The sequence below is a fragment of the Pongo abelii genome, chromosome 12 (genome assembly GCF_028885655.2).
Source record: "Pongo abelii isolate AG06213 chromosome 12, NHGRI_mPonAbe1-v2.0_pri, whole genome shotgun sequence".
NCBI lineage: Eukaryota > Metazoa > Chordata > Mammalia > Primates > Hominidae > Pongo > Pongo abelii.
Window position 1 is genome coordinate 95,921,970 of NC_071997.2, and position 19,756 is coordinate 95,941,725.

General features: G+C 40.4%; 1 protein-coding gene across 3 annotated transcripts in view; it reads right to left on the bottom strand.

Annotated features, from left to right (window-relative positions):
• The window catches only part of VIT (vitrin), a 118,342-nt gene that overhangs the window by 55,511 nt on the left and 43,075 nt on the right, over window positions 1–19,756 (bottom strand). For all 3 annotated transcript variants that reach the window (XM_054548229.2, XM_063713724.1, XM_002812134.5), the window contains exons 4-5: window positions 16,248–16,404; window positions 3,850–3,983 (exon numbers count right to left, since the gene is read on the bottom strand). In XM_054548229.2, coding sequence (XP_054404204.1) covers window positions 3,850–3,983; window positions 16,248–16,404 — 291 coding nt within the window. The remainder of the gene's footprint in view (window positions 1–3,849; window positions 3,984–16,247; window positions 16,405–19,756) is intronic.

The window sequence follows — 19,756 nt, forward strand, 5'->3', positions numbered from 1 at the left end:
CCTCCTTTCAATTTATCTCTCTTCAGTTCAATAAAATCAGTCTCCCTCATGCTGAGTAGTTGATTACAACGAGAATGTCAAGTGGCATTTTGTTTTCCTGTATAGCTTGTGTTTTATTACTATTAGAATGGAAGCAACCAAATCTCCATGATTCAGAGTTGCTTAACATCAGCAATCCTTTCACCCGTGAAGATGTGACATGGAAGTGAAGGTTTTCATCTGTGTGGCTTCGAATGTTTAATTATATCAGTAGGTGAACGGGAAAGCCTTCCACGTGCTCTCCTTTGAGATGATGGAGTGCTCCGGTCATAGGCTCACTTTCACAGACCCTGTGGGATTCATTTGAATTTCATAGCAGTAGTAAAACCTAAAAGTAGGTAAATATAGGTCACCCTTGAAAATAACCACGTGTTGCTCACCCGGCGGGAGACACGGTAGCTAGCAGGCAAGGAGGAGGAATGGTAACGTCTATTAGGGAAAAAAATAAGCATAAAAAAATTGCCAAAGTCGTCTTCTGACCATAAAAGGATGCCTGAAATTCCATCTTATGGTCTTTGTTCCACAAGTAAAGTGAGAATGCCACTGGAATACAGTAAGCCCCCTGAAGGCAAGTCATTTGTCTGACTTGGTAACTGTTGAATTTTCAGAGCTCAAAGCAATTTTTTCCTGGCATGAAGTGGTTGCTCAAGAAGTATTTATTCAGTGGGGGAATATCTTAAAGCTTAGATCTCTGTTAAAATTAAAATACCTTGGTAGGGGTACTACCTATTAGCCAATATTACATCTAGTAATGAAAGCATTTCTTCTCCCATCTAGAGGGAATACTTTTACAGGATGCGAAGATGGTAAGCAGTGTGGCACGGAGAACCTAGGTGGGTGGAGGAGGATCTAAGGCACTATCTTGCCAACCATCCTGCTGGCACAGAGATTGTAGGGTCATGAAGCAGAAAGAATAGCAGGGTCTAGGGAAGAACCTAGGATTAGGAATAAGACAATCTAGGTTTCTGTTTCTATTTTACCTTTAATTAACTGCCCCAACCTTTGAGGCTCTTGTGTTTTCATTCGGAAAACAGGAATAATGACATGGCCCTACTTACTACACAAAATTGTAGACATCTAATGGAAAAAATGTTAAAATGTTTTGGAACTATCTATCTCCATAGAGATGCAAAAATTTATTCTGGTGTTACCTATAAATGCCACGTGTTTGGGCTTACTTGCATTACTTTACCTCATTAAAATCACCTGGGGAACAGGATTGGCATTTCCAAGTCCTCCACCAATGTCAAGGCCTGCTCCAAATGACAATGATTGAGGTTATTTTAGACCCGGGGAGGGCCCCATGGCTGTGGGCCACACTTTATCTGCAGAAAGCGAGGAAGAGACATCTTCTCTCTCTATTTATTGATCTAAAACCTGATTTTTTTTTTCTGTTTCTATTCAGAAGGAAAAGGAGCTTGAGCTCAGTTCCCTGAAATGTGGATCAAAGAATAAAAGGGAAGTATTAGGGGGTCCCTTACTGACATTTCATATCCCTGGACTGTGTAAAGATCATGGGGGCTGTAAACGTACATCTCCTCTTTCGCTTCCCCTCTTAGCTCACCAAAGTGAATTAGTTAAGGAGCTCAGGGGCATATGAAAATTAGAAATAAAAACCTAGAGAAAGATCATGGTGGCACCTCAGCCTTCAGAAGAGGATTCGGACATGATGCAGTTAAACTTGCTGGCCATGAACCTCTGAATAATGGGAAGCATTCTTTGGCTGCCGGTCAGTTATCAATGCTTATGCTGCAGTGAGCTCCTAACTCATCCATTCAAGAGAGGCTTCCAAGCCATTACAGAAGCACAAATGTTTATTATCATTGGCAAAAAGTATTTTTGGTTAAATGTCACTAGGTCGAATGAGGGGAGATGGAAGTCGAGATTTATAGGGAATAATATCAGCAGATTGATTTTCACTTAAAAAGCCCAAAACATCTCTACTGCCATAGAATTAATTTTTCTTTTAAACCTCTGTTGAAATTCTTGGATTGCAGACTGAGCACTTAAGGCTGAAATGCTCTTATTCAGCCAGAATCTACTTGGTGAACACCTATGCGGAGATTATATTTCTCTCTGTCTCAACATATTTGTATTCTAGACATTAGCATTTTTATATGGCTCCTGTTGTGAATTTTTTGTTACAAGGCAAAAACCCCACAGTACTGCGGTTGATACCCTTCCACTATCTGACAAAGAAACCAGTCTAATTTGAACTGTGGGCGTGTAGAATTTGGCAGGCAAAAGGAAACACGGATTGCTCAAGTTGAGAAGAATAGTAAAAGGTCTGTTTGTTGTCCTGCTAATGACTCTAATCAGTGGAGGACAGTAGGGGCTTGAGGCATGGGGTGCCTAGCAGTGCTAGAAAACCACCCAGATTGGAAGACCTACTGTTTTATGAAACACTTCTCTCTTCCCTGTTCAGCTAGTTTTCTATAAGTGGCTCCTTCTCAGGACAGTCCCAAGGCACCTAATTTTGTGGGGAGGCCAGGAAGTTGGCTACAATCTAGTTTAAAATCCCATGGAACCTCCTTAGAGAAAATGGGAGATTCAGGTCTAGAATAGGGTAAGTATAAGGTGAATTTAGAACACCGTTAGGCCAGGCGTGGTGGCTCACGCCTGTAATCCCAGCACTTTGGGAGGCCAAGGAGGGCGGATCACCTGAGGTCAGGAGTTCGAGACCAGCCTGACAAACACAGAGAAACCCTGTCTCTACTAAAAATACAAAAATTAGCCAGGCATGGTGGCACATGCCTGTAATCCCAGCTACTCGGGAGGCTGAGGCAGGAAAATCGCTTGAACCCGGGAGGCGGAGGTTGCAGTGAGCCGAGATCGCGTCGTTACACTCCAACCTGGGCAACAAGATTGACACTCCGTCTCAAAAAAAACAAAAAAACAAAAAAACACTGTGTTGTACTCAAGCACTACTGTGAACATGTCAAAAGCCTGAAGGGCTCCCACTGGGCAATCTCAGAAAATATGAGCACCAAAAAGAAAAATGAAGATAATAGATGATAACATTATATTATATTTTTAAAAACAATCTATGAATCCATAGTCCACTTAAAAATAATAGGTGCAGAGGGGGAAAGCAACTCTTCTTTATATAAGAACACTAGCTAACAAATGTGGAAGAAATGACAGAATTAGAAAAAATTATAATTTTGCAATTACTAATGTAGTACTTGCTACAGTGAGGATCAGCAATGGATGTTAAAATCATTGGGTGAAATTTGTTGGGGAACAAGCTACTCGAGCATGTTAAAGCATCACCCTACAGATGCTTATTAATTACGAGGTATCTTTGCCATGGAGAGATATGGTAAAATATCCAATGAATCAAATGTAGCATCACCAAAAATGGAACAGACTGCCATTATATGCCTCTTGATATGGCCACTGTGTATGACACAATGGATTTGCTGTGACAATACCTATCTATCCACTTACCAGAAATCTCAAGGAATAAGGTTCTAGACATGAGGCACATTTGGCATAACTAAAGGACTGGTTTAAAAACCCAAGCTATTAAATGTAATTAATGTAATTAGAAATCTGATTGGACTTACAGATAGCTGCAGTGTAATTAAAACAAGCATGTGGAGCCTTTTAGTATTTTCAGATATGACTTTGTGGTGATTTATCATGTAATTCTAATTTATTGTATCGTGATTCTAATTATCAGAAAAATGAATGCTTCAGATTTTTATGAAATGAGGCGGGCCATAAACAAAAACCAACAGCACAATGAAAAGAGCACATTTCACCTTGTGGTAGGTTTAGCAGCATTTCTCCACTGTGTGGTCATACCTAAGACGATAAAAGATTCTCTCCATCGTGGTAGGGATAACGACTGGACACCGTTGGAATAACTCCCTTTGTAACCAGACTGTCCAGCAACCTTCCGAACAAGTATTTTCCCTCCTGAATTATCAAGCACACCACTATGAAGGGAAAAAATAATTTTTCAGGAAAGAACAGAAATATTTTTTGACGTGATCAACAGACTAGAAAACCAGTCGCCATCTTTATTTAGACATAGGAAAGCAGCAAGGTTAAGCAAAGTTTACCTTGACATGAAGCCCAACCCACAAGAATTGTGCCTCCACCACCAGGCCCAGCATCTGAGCTCCCAGGTTCAATGTCCTTCTCTTTCTTCTTACAGGAGCTGATTGTTCTGTCAGGGATTTCTTTTTGCTACCATGCCTCAAATTTCTTTTCCTTGGTTTTCTCATTCCCACTAGCTCTTTTAAGTAAAGCCGCTTTCTTGACAGTTTCCAATTTGGTTTTGTGATGGCACAGAATGAATTTAGTTATTCCAAAGAGTGATATAAAATGATGAAAAGTAAACACTCCTTTTATTTTGGGTCAGGGAGGAAAGGTGTGCAGCTAAGTTAAACTCATTAAAAAAGCATCCTCCAAAGACTGAAAACTGTTTCTTTAAATTTCTAGGATTTTGCCAGGTTTTAGATCCTGATGGGACGGTGACTGACATATGAATGTCTTTCCTTTGATGTTAGGCAGGGTCTCCATCTGGTTGCTAAATTGCACTTTTACTTTGTCATTTCTTGCCCCAGAGCCGAACATGCATGGCTCCTTTGGGTATCCTTAATTTATGGCACCGGGAGATGTAGATTTCTCCCAATCAACACCCTTCCTTCCCTCCAGGAGTGAAAGTTGCCATTTCCTGCCCTCCCACCTTCCTGATGAGTCAACAACATTCAACCCTCAACCTCCCAATGGCATAGAAGGAAAGAAAGTGGTAATACTACTCAAAATATAAAGCACTTAATTGCTTTAAAACTGTTCTCACATGTGTCCCACTGGGTTCTCCCAGCAAACTGAGCTGTGGAGTGGAGGGAATGCTGTTACTGCCATTCATTCCATAGAAACTGGCTGTGTGAGGTTGCGTGACTCACCTGGGATTTTCTAACTAGTAAATTGCAAGGATTTAAACCCAGGTTGAACTCACCTTAAGTCCTCAGTTTGTCCCTCTTGCTCCCATCTACCTCTCAAGAGTTCAAAAGCACAGGCACCTCCCGAAGCCAACTCCTCCTCGCTCACTCTCTTCTCTCGGGGCTCCCTGTGATTGAGTTCCCTCACATCTCCCGATGGCAGGCAGGCTGGTTTCAGCCATTCGCACTCCCATGGCTCTGATGATGCTGCTGTTTCACCCCAGAAGACCTGGTTCCCTCTGCCTGACCAGGCCTGTGCTGCTGTCAAAGGGCAGTGAGTTCCCAATTTCTCCTTCCCCACAGAGATTCTGACATGACTTTGCTACCTCCTTCCCTCCTTAGAATCTTGTTCTCACAACTTAAACTCTGATTTTGTTCCGTCTTGTACTACTTCCTAAAAATTTCTGGAGTTTATTTTGTCTCTCAACGAAATGGAAATATTTCTTATGGAAAGGATAGCATTTTATGTTTCCACATAAGAAGGTGCCACGGACACCTGCTTTTGAGAGCCAATTTTTTTTTTCTTCAACTTTTGTTTGAAGTTCAGGGGTACATGTGCCAGATGTGCAGGTTTGTTACATAAGTAAACACGTGCCATGGTGTTTTTGCTGCACAGATCATCCCATCACCTGGGTATTCGGCCCAGCATCCATTAGTTATTCTTCCTGATGCTCTCCCTCCCCCACCCCCAACTCTGACAGGCCCCAGTGTGTATTGCTCCCCAACTCATGTGTCTGTGTGTTCTCATCAGCAGCTCCCACGTATAAGTGAGAACATGCGGTGTTTGGTTTTCTGTTCCTGTGTTAGTTTGCTGAGGATAATGGTTTCCAATTTAATCCACGTCCCTGCAAAGGACATGATCTCATTCCTTTTATGGCTGCATAGTATTCCATGGTGTATATGTACCATATTTTCTTTATCCAATCTATCATCGATGGGCATTTAGGTTGATTCCATGTTTTTGCTATTGTGAATAGTGCTGCAATGAACATATGTATGCGTGTATCTTTATAATAGAATGATTGGTATTCCTTTGGGTATGTACCCAGTAATGGGATTGCTGGGTCAAATGGTATTTCTGCTTCTATGTCTTTGAAGAATTGCCACACTGTTTTCCACAATGGTTGAACTAATTCACACTCTGTGAGAGCCAATTGTTATGCTTTCAGGATTGGGTGAGCTGGTTGACTTGACATTGGTAGCTTGGAATAAACAATGGTGAAAGTATGTATACGGTGGAAATTGGCAAGTCAAGCCCATCTCCTCCCTGCGTTAGAGAGCTTGTTATTAAACATTTACCAGCATACCACTGACTCAGACTGAAAATTCTAATTATTAAACACATTTTAAAAAACGACCCAATGCTGTCTTTACTTATAATTATGGGAAAAACGGAAATAACTCTTACCGTTTTCTTTTCCCCCAGATAAACTATTCTGTCTTGGATTTACATCCCATTATACCATGAACGTGCGCATAACTGTCCCTCAGTGAGGGAAACCCCGCACCACCACCTCCCTCACCTCAGGGGCTGAGCATCCTTCAGGCTGTTTTTAGAGAATGGGGAGGGGATTCTCAAGCTGGACTGGGCTGCTGAGGGTTATGTAAGGCTGACAACCCGGATTTCGGGACAAGTAGAGATGCAGAACTATTGTGTTCTCATGAGATTTTCCTGTTGAGTCAGAGAGTGAAGCCTCATCTTGGAAGTGGCTGTATCCAGGGCAGATCCCAGGGAAGTCAGTGGTCCTTACACTTCAGGAGGCATCCACAAGGCAAAGAAGCAGGATGCACAGGAGGCTTGACCAATGTAGGAGACACTGGAGGAGGAGGGAGAGAGTCTGAAAAAAGCTGTGGTTCCACTTAGGAGGCAGCTGGGGGCTCAGAGCCATGGTAATTTGGAGAATTTATGTAAATACTACCTCATCATTTGTGTCACTCAGATGTAGGCACTTCATAGATATTCTCTGGAAAAGCAAAACCAGTTCCACTTCCTTGCATTCCTCAGGTGCCCTGCATGGTGCTGAGCATGGCCTTGATGTTCACCTCCTCCCTGATTCCAGTGCCAGGGGACTGGGATAACTGAGGGGCAGTCCCTTGGCTCAGAGAGAAGGGATAGTTCACCGCTAGGCCCAGGTGTCGAATGGCTGCTGTTCTGAGGGTGAGCACTGGTCAGAGATCAGCGTGAAGAGTGTCCTGCGTGGAGCTTGTCTTTTCATTGCACCTTCTCAGAGAAATCTCTCCTCTCCCCTGCACTTGGCCATGCTTTAAACATAGGAGTTAGTTTAGGATAAGCCTGAGCCAAAATATGATGCCTCAAATATGTTCATTATCCCTTTGGTTTGAAGGAATTAAGGGAATTTCTTGTACTAGGACCTCTGATCATGATATAGAATATTAACATTAAACTCTTTAATGCAAATTAATCTGAGTTTCTAAACCAAAGTATACTGTCTCCAGTCTCCCACTTCTGACTGTTGGGACTCTGGCAGGACAATGGTTATAGATCCCCAATATACTTTCTGCTCATGTTCTCTATATCTTAAATCCTGCCTTCTGAAAACAGATTTGCACTGTTTGTGAAAAACAAAATGGATAGCTTCCAAAATTCCTATCTGTTTCCCCTTAAGACTTTTATTTATCTTCCCTATGAATAGTGGTACCTCTTTCCAAACAGATTTTCCACTTTATCAGTCACTAGTCTGGGAAGTCACAGTGGCACTCAATTGCTCAAGCGGCAAATCTTGTTTTTTGCAAAACAAGCGAATCAAGCTCTTCTCTTTTGCCCCTCTCCCCTCATTTATATTTTTCCCACCAAGTTCCTACACTCTAACCCAAATGCTGGAATTATAGAGCCTTGGTCCTGTCAATGCCCTTCTTATTTTCTCCACAGGGCGCATCCTTCCACCATAAAGCATTTCCCAGCTTTCACTACTGTAAAGTCTACACCTTGCTTGAGTCCTCACTTTGTACGCTAAGCAGTTCTGGGACTCCCCAGTTCTTATGTAAATATATCACCTGGGCTCCGGGCTAGAAGTAAGGGGGCATGAGTTTTAATCCTCAATGTGGATCTAACTAGGAATTTATTTATTTATTTTGAGACAGGGTCTCACTCTGTTACCCAGGTTGGAGTGCAGTGGCGAGATCTCAGCTCACTGCAACCTCCGCCTTCCAGGTTTAAGCGATTCTTGTGCCTCAGCCTCCTGGGTAGCTGGGATTATAGGCTCCCACCACCACACCCAGCTGATTTTCATATTTTTAGTAGAGACGGGGTTTCACCATGTTGGCCAGGCTGGTCTTGAACTCCCGACCTCAAGTGATCCACCCGCCTTGGCCTCCCAAAGTGTTGGGATTACAAGCGTGAGCCACTACGCCCAGCTAAATTTTTTTGTATTTAGTAGAGATGGGGTTTTGCCATGTTGGCCAGGCTGGTCTTGAACTCCTGACCTCGGGTGATCTGCCCACCTTGGCCTCCCAAAGTGCTGGGATTACGGGCATGAGCCACCACGCCTGGCCCTAACTAGGAATTTAAATAGCTTTTTGATACCTCAGTTTCTTATATAACAAATGAGGATGCTAACAACAACCTCATAAGGGTGATGAGATGCTGCTAGAAGGAGAGAATCACAGTGCAAAAGATTACATGTTTTTTCTTCTTCTTTTTTTTTTTGAGACAGAGTCTTGTTCTGTCACCCAGGCTGGAGTGCAATAGTATGATCTTGGCTCACCACAACCTCCGCCTCCCAGGTTCAAGCCATTCTCCTGCCTCAGCCTCCCGAGTAGCTGGGATTACATGTGTGCACCGCCATGCCCAGCTAATTTTTGTATTTTTAGTAGAGACGGGGTTTCACCATGTTGGCCAGGCTGGTCTCGAATTCCTGACCTCGTGATCCACCCATCTTGGCCTCCCAAAGTGCTGGGATTACAGGCGTGAGCCACTGCACCTAGTGATTACATGTTATTTTAATGTCATCTTTGGTGAGGTCAAATTCACTCTTGTGGCTCTATACTGCCTCGGAAGTGTGAAAGTGCAAGAGAGACCCAGCAAGTGCCAGAGGAAGCAAGAACGAATCATCTAGGATCAAAATTGAAAAAAATACAAGCAACCTTAAGACAGGCTCACCCTTTGCAGCAGATGTCACTTTCTACACAGACACTGGAGTGTGTACAAAGACACAGACTGGAGAGGGCTGATGGTGCTGTGGGCTGGAAGTATGTGTGGGAGGCATGCATGGGTGTGCAAACACGTGTGTGTAGATTTGTATAACTTTTCCCTTTTAGTATGAAATTGATTTCAGGGTGAAAGCAAAATATTTTTATTTCATAGTCTGAAGTTATGAAATACCATTCAGTGATTTTTATTCCATAGTCTGGGGTTATGGAACAGCTTTTGGTGTCATTTTTCTTTAATGTTTTACTACTTATCCTTAATAGAGCTTTTGTAATCCCATTCCCATTGAAAAACCAGTTCGCTCCTCGCCCCTCTGCAGTAATGGAGAAAAGATTACTATAGCCAATGAAATCTACTAGTAATTCTTCAACTTTATTTTATGCATAGTTTTTGTCTTTCTGCTCCTTCAAATTTCAGAGAGTCTACTAACCAGACACCTTGAAATAGAATGAATTTTATATATTTTCTCTCCCTTGCAGAGGTACAATTGAACAATCAATCCACTTATGTGCAACAAAGGAAAAGGAAAAAGATACCAGAAGTCTGAATAATTCAGAAACTTTATCCAGCAGCCAGTAGCCAAGTGTTGACTCCCGAGTCACATCTCAAAGCTGTCCTGGGCAGCAGTTAGGAGTACAGGTGCTGCAGTCAGCTGGACTTGGGTTTGAGTCCCCGCTATGATACTTTTTAATAGTATGGCTTTAGAAAAGTGATTCAACCTACCTTCATCTTTAAGATGTGCATAAGAGTAGTAGAAACTGCATAGAGGAATTGTTGTCAGGATTAAATAAGGTAAAGAAGGTAAAGTGCTTGGCACATACATGCTAGTCTTAATTCCAAAGATACTAAGTAAGCATGCATTTATGGACGTTTTGACTATAAACTTAAGCAAGAGTGGTATGAGGATTCTGTTACGGTCTCTTCATTTAGGTAGTGACTTAGTCCGAAGCATGCCATGCCTCCTGTCTTCCTTCCTGGATCCCAGACCAACAGCTGACCAAGTGGTATTACCTGTCACCCTTCTCCACTTTCCCCATCCCCATTTTTCTCCAACCCATCACCATAGCTGTGATATTTCTTCCTCCAAACTTTTGGGCCTTCCTTGGTAACATCTCCATAATTTCCTTGCTCAGCACATACAGGTAGAAAAAATGAGTTTATATCATCAAGACCTTTGGATTCCTTGTCATGAACATGAAAGAGTAAAATTCTCTTCCTCTCCCCATTAAAGTGTAAAGAGAAGTCAGTTGTCCTTTTTTATGGAGTGCTATGACGAAAGATGCAGGACCATGCATGACTTCCAAGACATCCCTCCACAGTAAGGTCGACGGAGAAAACACAGGATGTTCAGTTAAGTTTGTATGTTTTCCAGGGAGGGTGACAAGATGATTGACTACACAGCTGGGAAGTGCTTCTCTCACAGAAAAACCAAATATCAAGTAAACCATCACACTTTAAACAGATGTTTTGAGAGAAAACACTGAAAGTCAATAGAGAGGCAATGCAGACACAGAGGTGAAAAAAGGAGGAAGCCAGCAACCTTGAACGAAGTTGCTGAGTGCCAGGACCAGCTCTTAGTCCTGAACAGAACCTGACGAAGGTGTGAGTGAAGAAACTGTGGGGCAAGGAAGCTCAATGAGATTCAGAAGAAAGTTGAAACCCAATTCAAGGAAGCCAATAAAATGATCCAAGACTTGAAAGACTACATAGCCATTTTAAGAAAGAAACAAACTGAACTTCTGGGATTGAAAAATTTACTACAGGAATTTCATAATACATTTGGAAGCATTAACAACAGAGTAGGTCAAGCTGAGGAAAGAATCTCCAAGCTTGAAGAGCGGTTCTTTGAATCAATGCAGTCAGACAAAAATAAAAAAGAATTTAAGAAACGAAAAAAACCTCTGAGAAATACGGACTTATGTAAAGTGACCAACCAAATGAGGCTATGACTCATTGGCCTTCCTGAGAGAGAAGGAGAGAGAGTAAGCAACTTAGAAAAGATATTTGAGGATATATAGTTCATGAAAATTCCCCCAGTCTCACTGGAGAGGTCAACATACAAATTCAAGAAATTCAGCAAATCTCTGTGAGTGAGATACTATACAAGATGACCATTCTCAAGATAGATAGTCATCTGATTCTCCAAGGTCAAAGTGAAAGAAAAAAGTCTTAAAGGTAATCAAAGGGTCAGATCACCTACAAAGGGAACCCCATCAGGCTAACAGTGGACTTCTCAGCAGAAAGTTTACAAGCCAGAAGAGATTGGGAACCTATTCTCAACATCCTTAAAGAAAAGAAATTGCAACAAAAAATTTCATATTCTGCCAAACTAAGCTTCATAAGCAAAGGAGAAATAAAACACTTTTCAGATAAGCAAATTCTAAGAGAATTCATTGCCACTAGATGAGCCTTACAAGAGGTCCTTAAGGGAGTTCTGAACATGGAAATGAAAGAACGATACCTGCTACCACAAAAACACACTTAAGTTCATAGCCCAGAGACCCTATAAAGCAACTACACAAGCAAGTCTAGAAAACAACCAGCTGACAACATTATGACCAGGTCGAAATCTCATATATCAATATTAACCTTGAATGTAAATGGTCTAATGCCCCACTTAAAAGGCACAGTGTGGCAAGTTGGATTAAGAAACAAGACCCAGCCATCTACTGTCTTCAAGAGACCATCTCACACGTAATAACACCCATAGGCTCAAAGTAAAGGGATGAAGAAAGATCTACAGAGGTCACTATTCTTATATCAGATTTTAAACCAACAACAGTAAACAGACAAAGAAGGGTATTACATAATGATAAAGAGTTCAATTCAACAAGAACACTATCCTAAATATATACACACCCAATATTGGAGGACTCAGATTCATAAAACAAGTACTTCTAGTCCCATGGAAAGACTTAGACAGCCACACCATAATAGTAGGGGACTTCAACACCCCACTGACAGTGTTAGATCCTTGAGACAGAAAACTGACAAAGAAATTCTGGACTTAAACTCAACACCTGATCAGTTGGCTCTAATAGACATCTACAGAATACTCCACCTAACAACCACAGATATACATTCTTCTCATCTGCACATGGAACATACTCTATGATTGACCACATGTTAGCTATAAAGCAAGTCTCAATAAATTAAAAAAATTTGAAATCATACCAATCATACTCTTGGATCACAGTGCAATAAAAATAAAAATCAATACCAAGAAGATCTCTCAAAGCCACACAATTATATGGAAATTAAACAACTTACTCCTGAATGACTTTTGGGTAAACAATGAAATTAAAGCAGAAATAAAAAACTATTGAAATTAATGAAAATAGAGACACAACATACCGAAATCTCTGGGATGCAGTGAAAGCGTTTTGAGTGGAAATTTTATAGTACAAAATGCCTATATCAAGAAGTTCTAAACATCTCATATTAACAATTTAATATCTCACCTTAGAGGAAATAGAAAAATAAGAACACACTAACATAAAAGCCAGTGGGAGAAAAGAACTAAAATTAGAGCAGAACTGAATGAAATTGAATTGTGAAAATCCATATAAAACATCAATGAAACCAAAAGTTTGTTTTTTGAAAGGATAAACAAGATTGATAGAACACTAGCTAGATTAACAAAGGAAAAATAAAGAAGACCCAAAAATGCACAATCTGAAATGACAAAGATGACATTACAACCAATCCCACAAAAATACAAAAGATCTTCAGAAACTATTATGAAGACTTCTATGCACACAAACTAGAAAATCTACAGGAAATGCATAAAGTCCTGTAAACACACAGCCTTCCAAGATTGAACTAGAAAGAAAATCCTAAACAGACCACTAACAAGTTCTGAAATTGAATTAATAATAAAAACCTACTAACCAAAAAAAAGCCCTGGACCAGATAGATTCACAGCCGAATTCTACCAGAAGTACAAAGAGCTGGTACCAATACTACTGAAACTATTCCAAAATATCAAGGAGTAAGGAATCCTCCCTAACTCATTTTAAGAAGCCAACATCATCCTGATACCAAAACCTAGTTGAGACATGTGAAAAAAATAAAACTACAGACCAATATCTCTGATGAACATAGATGCAAAAATCCTCAACAGAATACTAGCAAGCCAAATCCAGCAGCACATCAAAAAGCTAATTCACCACAATCAAGTAGGCTTTATTCCTGGGATGCAAGGTTGGTTCAACATATGCAAATCAATAAAAATGATTTACCATATAAACAGAGTTAAAAACAAAAACCATATGATCATCTCAATAGACACAGTAAAACTTTTGATAAGATCCAATATCCTTTCATGATAAAAACTCTCAACTGACTAGATATTATAGGAACATAACCTCAAAATAATAAGAGCCATCTATGACAAATCCACAGCCAACATCATACTGAATGGGCAAAAGCTGGAAGCATTCCCTTTGAGAACTGGAACAAGACAAGGATGTTCACTCTCACCACTCCTATTTCACATAGTACTAGAAGTCCTAGCCAAAGCAACCAGGCAAGAGGAATACGTAAAAGGAATTTAAATAGGAAAAGAAGAAGTCAAACTCTCTCTCTTCACTGACGATATGACTCTATACCTAGAAAACCGTAAAGACTCCACCAAAAGGCTCCTTGAGCTGATAAATGATTTCAGTAAAGTTTCAGAATACAAAACCGATGTATAAAAATCAGTAGCATTTCTGTATATAATGTTCAAGCTGAGAGCCAAATCAGAACACAATCCCATTTACAGTAGCCACAAGAAGAAGAAAATGCTTAGGAATACATGTAACTGAGGAGGTGAAAGATCTCCACAAGGAGAATTGTAAAACGCTCCCGGAAGAAGTCAGAGATGACATGAACAAATGGAAAAATATTCCACGCTCATGGAGTGGAAGAATCAATATTGGTAAAATGACCATACTGCCCAAAGCAACGTACAGATTCAACATTATTTTTATCAAACTGCCAATGAAATTTTTCACAGAATTAGAAAAAACTATTCTAAAATTCATATGGAACAATAAAAGAGCCTAAAGAGCCAAAAAAATTCTAAGCAAAAAGAAAAAAGCTGGAGGTATCACATTATCAGACTTAATACTACAAAGCTACAGCAAGCAAAACAACATGGTGTCAGTACAAAAACCAGACACGTAGACAATGGAAAAGAATAGAAAACTCAGGAATAAAGCCATACACCTGCAACTATCTGATTGTGCACAAAGCTGACACAAATAAGCAATAGGGAAAGGATTCCCTATTCAATAAATGGTGCTGGGATAACTGGCTATCCATATGCAAAAGAATGAAACTGGATCCCTCCCTATCAACATATACAAAAATTAACTCAAGATGGATTAAAGACTTACATGTAAGACTTCAAACTATAAAAATCCTAGAAGAAAACCTAGGAAATACCCTTCTCGACATTGGTCTTGGTAAAGAATTTATGTCTAAGTCCTCAAAAGCAATCGCAACAAAAACAAAAATTGATGAGCAGGATCTAATTAAACTAAAGCGCTCTGCACAGCAAAAGAACCTATCAGTGGAGTAAATAGAAAACCTATAGAAAGAGAGAAAATATTTGCAAACTATGCATCCAACAAAGGTCTAATATCCAGAATCTATAAGGGACATAAACAATCAAACAATCAAAAACAACCACATTAAAAAGTGGGCAAAGGACATGAACAGACATTTCTCAAAAGAAAACATACAAGCAGCCAACAAAACATATGAAAAAATACTCATCATCACTAATCATCAGAAAAATGCAAATCAAAACCACAATGAAATACCATCTTACACCAGTCAGAATGGCTTTTGTTAAAAAGCCAAAAAATAATAGATGTTGGTGGGCTGCAGAGAAAAGGGAATGCTTATACATTGTTGGTGGGAATGTAAATTAGTTCAGCCAATGTGGAAAGCAGTTTGGAGATTTCTCAAAGAACTAATGAACAACCATTTGACCCAGCAATCCCATTGCTGACTCCATATACCCATTGCTGGGTATATACCAAAAGGAAAATAAATCCTTCTACCAAAAAGACACATGCACCAGTATGTTCGTTGCAGCACTATTCACAATAGCAAAGACATGGAACCAACTAAGGTGCCTATCAGTTGTGGATTGGATAAAGAAAATGTGGTACATATACACCATGGAATACTATGCAGCCATAAAAAAGAATAAATTTTGTCCTTTGCAGCAACCATGCATGCAGCTGGAGGCCATTATCCTAAGTGAACTAATGTAGAGACAGAACACCAAATATTGCATGTTCTCACTTATAAGTGGGAGCTAAGTATGGAGTACTCATGGATGCAAAGATGGGAACAACAGATACTGGGGAACACAAGAAGGGGGAGGGAGGGAGGCGAAGCCTGAAAAGCTACCTATTTGATACTGTGCTCACTTCCTGGGTGATGGGTTCATTTGTACTCCAAACCCCAGCATCATGTAATATGCCTTTGTAACAAACCTGCACATGTACTCCTGGAATCTAAAATAAGAGTTGAAAAAAAAATAAAAAAAGAGCAATGTCTCAGTGACCTGTGGGATAATTTGAAGTAGTGTAACATAAAGTTTCAGAAGGAGAGGCTGGGGCAAGGGCAAACAAGAATATTTGGAGACAATTGCTTAAAATCCCCGAATTTGATGAACTATTTAAGCTCTATGACTCTCAATCAGGATAACAAAGAAAACTCCACAAGAGCACATTATAACCACATCTTTGAAAACAAATGATAAAGAGAAAATCTTAAAAGTAACCAAAGGAAAATGACACATTATGTATAGAGGAACAAAGATAAAAAATGAATACAGACTTGTCATCTGAAACTATGCAAGGAGACAATGAAGCATAATAAAGGGCTGAATGAAAGAAGAAAAAAACAACTGTTGGCTAGATTTCTATATCCAGTAAAAATACTTTTTAAATGAAGATTAAATAAAGATTTTGAGCTAAAAAAATTTGTATATTTTTGCTTGCTAAATATGGCAACCTTGCATGGGGACTCCCTGCCAACACCCTGATTCCTAGTTAGTTATTAAGTAGCTCAGAACCACTCACCTGTGTACGGCAGCACCACACACACTGGAATAGGATGCATACACGTCAGTGCCATAAACATGGTATTTGGGGTCTTGGCATCCTGCTGGACATTTCACAATGAACTCAGGATTGATGATCTTTCCAGCTTTGACATCGCAGTTGATCTGAGGCACAGCTGGAAATACAAAATGAGGTCAAAATTACACCTTGTGCCATTAGTTTATCTATGGGGTGACTCTGTTAGGTCTTAACTATTGACTTAATCTCTAAAAGCCAGAGCCTGGGCTGACTCTACATCCCCTCCCTATAATGAAAGCAAAGATGTAATTAGGACATTTCCAAGACCAAAAGAACCACAATGACCATTCATTGTCTTTAACCTGCTGAGAACAAAAGCAAAAGGCTGATTCCTGTGCTTATTGAAATAATCAATTAACAAAGCAGAGATCTCTGATAAAAGACCACCCACCTCCAGTGGCCAGGAATGTTATCTTGAGTCAATGGCAGGAGAGTACTGGTCTTTCAGATGCTCTGTAGCTAACCCAGAAAAAAACTCTCCTCCAACCTTACAAAAGGAAGGAAAAGTATTCCAGGAAGGGCATACAGTGGGAGTACTGGAGTTAGGAATGACCTGGACAATGTTGGCTTGCTGGGTGGGGACTCCATTATGGGGCCTGGTGGGAGGATGGTAGATTGGTAGGGATGGACCAAATTAAGAAGGCTTACATGCTTGTGTTCTATGTAGGATGTGGGAGGCAATGAAAGACTTTTGGACAGGGAAGACGGGTCAAAAACATGATATTTTGTCTTGGTCCTAGAGGATCCTCTAGGCTTAGATCTGTAGTCATAATGGTAGAGATCTTTTCTTATCTGCCTGAACACTTGATGGAAAGCTGGGAACTCTCTGGCTGAGCATCGCTGGCTGAGCGTCCAGGGGAAGCTCATTCATTCTTTCCTCCCTCTGTTTTGGCTTTGCTATTGCTACTGCCAGCCTCGCGTTATCCAGTAGGCAAGTTTGCTGAAGCTGAAAGGTTGCCTGGGGATGAGGCGGAGTAGATGCTCTATTGACTGTATCCAAGAAGGGGTAGGACTGCATTTTCCCTGCAAAGATTTTTCCTCAATAACTCCTGAAGGAAAGGGTCCAAGGTCCCCTAGAGGACACTTTACTGGTGCCTTTTGAGCTGGGAATATATTCAGTTCTGGCCCCCATTCTTCAGAAGGAACTTTAAAACGTGAGCACAGTCCAAAGAGGCAGCAGGCTTGGGAACGGTCTGGAAATTACCAAATGAAAGGGAAGGTTTGTAGAAATGGGTCATTTGGGCATGAGGAAGCAAGAATTGGAGGAAATGATAGTTATCTTCACAAGTAGGATTGTTGTGTGCTGTGATGCCAGAGGGTGAGCTAGAACTTAAAGAACAGACTTTCTATAGAGGCAAATTTTGCCAAGAAGAAATTTCTAGGAACTGAAATTGTCCGTGAAGGAATGAGCTGCCTCAGGAAGCAGTGAGTGGGGTGTTGGTAGAAGTATGCAAGTGGAGACTGAACAGTTATAGAGAAGATTTCTACATTGGGTGAGAAGTAGAATAAAACCTCTCCCAACGCTAAGAGTCTGTAATTCACAGACTCTTGGATCCAGGAGCTCTGCCAGGCCACCCACCCTCTAACTGGGTTCCTGAGATGGTCTCAGAGTTGCTAATGGCTTCCAGCTGTATCCAAAAAGCATATTCTTTTTTAACCCTTGTGTACCTGAATGAGGAGAATTGCATTTCATTCAGGCTGGAGAGAGAACTGAAGTTTTCTGCTCTTTTCTTAAACACCCATCCCAGACAATCTTTTCTACTCAGGGCTGGGCCAACAGGGAACTTCTCCTGGGAACCAAGGGGTTGAGTTTGATCACAGGCTTAAGCAATTTGTGGTTTACATTAAGAAGTAGAGCACTGTGCTTCAAACAGTTTTGTGGTTTCATTCTCCCCATCAAAGGTTGCCTCCTCACCGGCTATTTTCTTTTTACCTTTCATTCTTTCAAACTGATACTCAAGGCTGCATTTACTATTTTGAGTCTCAGAGTATTTTTTAAAGGCAAATTTTGGGAAGAAGACGCCAGTGTGGTCTCTCTTCAAATTAGTGAATTATTTGATTCCTGGATGTAACTGTGTGTTCAACTCTCCTCTTTTCCCCAGATCACTTCCTCACTCCCAAATGCATCTCCTCCCTTAGAAGTAAAGAAAATGAAAGATTTCTTCTTTGTTCTTAATTTTTTGAAATAGGAGGTGACAAGCTGTGTGCCTTGAGATTAAATTTTGATGTGACTCTGGCACTCTGAGATTTTGAATCTCCTGTCAGACCAACTAAATATTTTGGGGTTGCGTAAACGAGTCTCTATCTGGAAGCTTATTTCGTGAGTATTAGACAATGATCAAACCTGTTGAAAGACTTCAGGGTGCACATATTACATGCAGTAGGATTTTCCATGAAATAATTGGTTTAAAAGACAAGAGAAAATGTCACATTTTACTTCCTGCTAATCAATTTTCCCTCCTTTCTTTAAGGGGGCATTTGTTTTTTGTTTGCTTGTTTATTTTGTCTTTTTTTTCCCCCCACAAATCTCAGGGAAGTACCTTAAATAAGATCTGCTTTATCTGCACCTAACCAGATTAGCAAAATTGGTGGATTCACTCATTAATTTGTCCCACAGGGGGAAAAAATGAAATCAGGCATATGTGTTCATGCACTTTGAAAAAACAGGGAGCAATGGCAAAGTGTGGCTAAAGGTAAAAAATTTGTTAAATTTGTACAGAAAATTAAGCTGGAGAGAGTGAACTAGTTAAATTTTGCAGAGTGATTGCCAAAATTATTAAAAAGTGTAATGTCTATGTTCAGCCAGGAAAAAGCAGGCATTTGCATCTTTCTGGCAGCTCTTCTTTAAGTATATGGAAACCATGGTTTGTTTCTCTACAATATTTTCCCAGTTATTTGTGAGGTAGTCTGTTTTCTTGTAACAGTCAAAGAATCTTCCACCTCTCCACTTAAGGCCCAGATGAAACGAATGTTGGCCTTTCCTCTGAATGTCTTTGAACTATTCAGTGCTTGCAGCTTAGGTTTTCCTTTCTTCCTCTTTCTTCGGTTGTTAAGGTTTATTCATATCTCCCTTCCCCCTTCTCTGAGTTTGATCCTAAAAGTGCAGAAAATGAGATTTCCTTAAGAAGATAAGTTAAAATTAAGGCAGCTCAAGAAGTATCATTTTTAGGTCTAAAGGGAGCAGGAAGACATTTGGCAAATGCCAAAACAATCAGAGGGGAATGCTGTGTCCCCACAGCTAACCTCAGGTGAAAAATTATTTGTAAGTTCTAAAAAGAACCTATTCTGGAACATTTGAAGAAAGCAAAACAAAACCTCTTCTATTCCTTCCTGACTGGACAGTTGCTAGCGTCCATGAGGGAAAGTCCACACCAAAGTCACAGAGAGCCGTGGGGAGCCCAGACCTCTTCAGTAGAACCTTTGCACAGAAACCTGTTGCTTGGCCACCT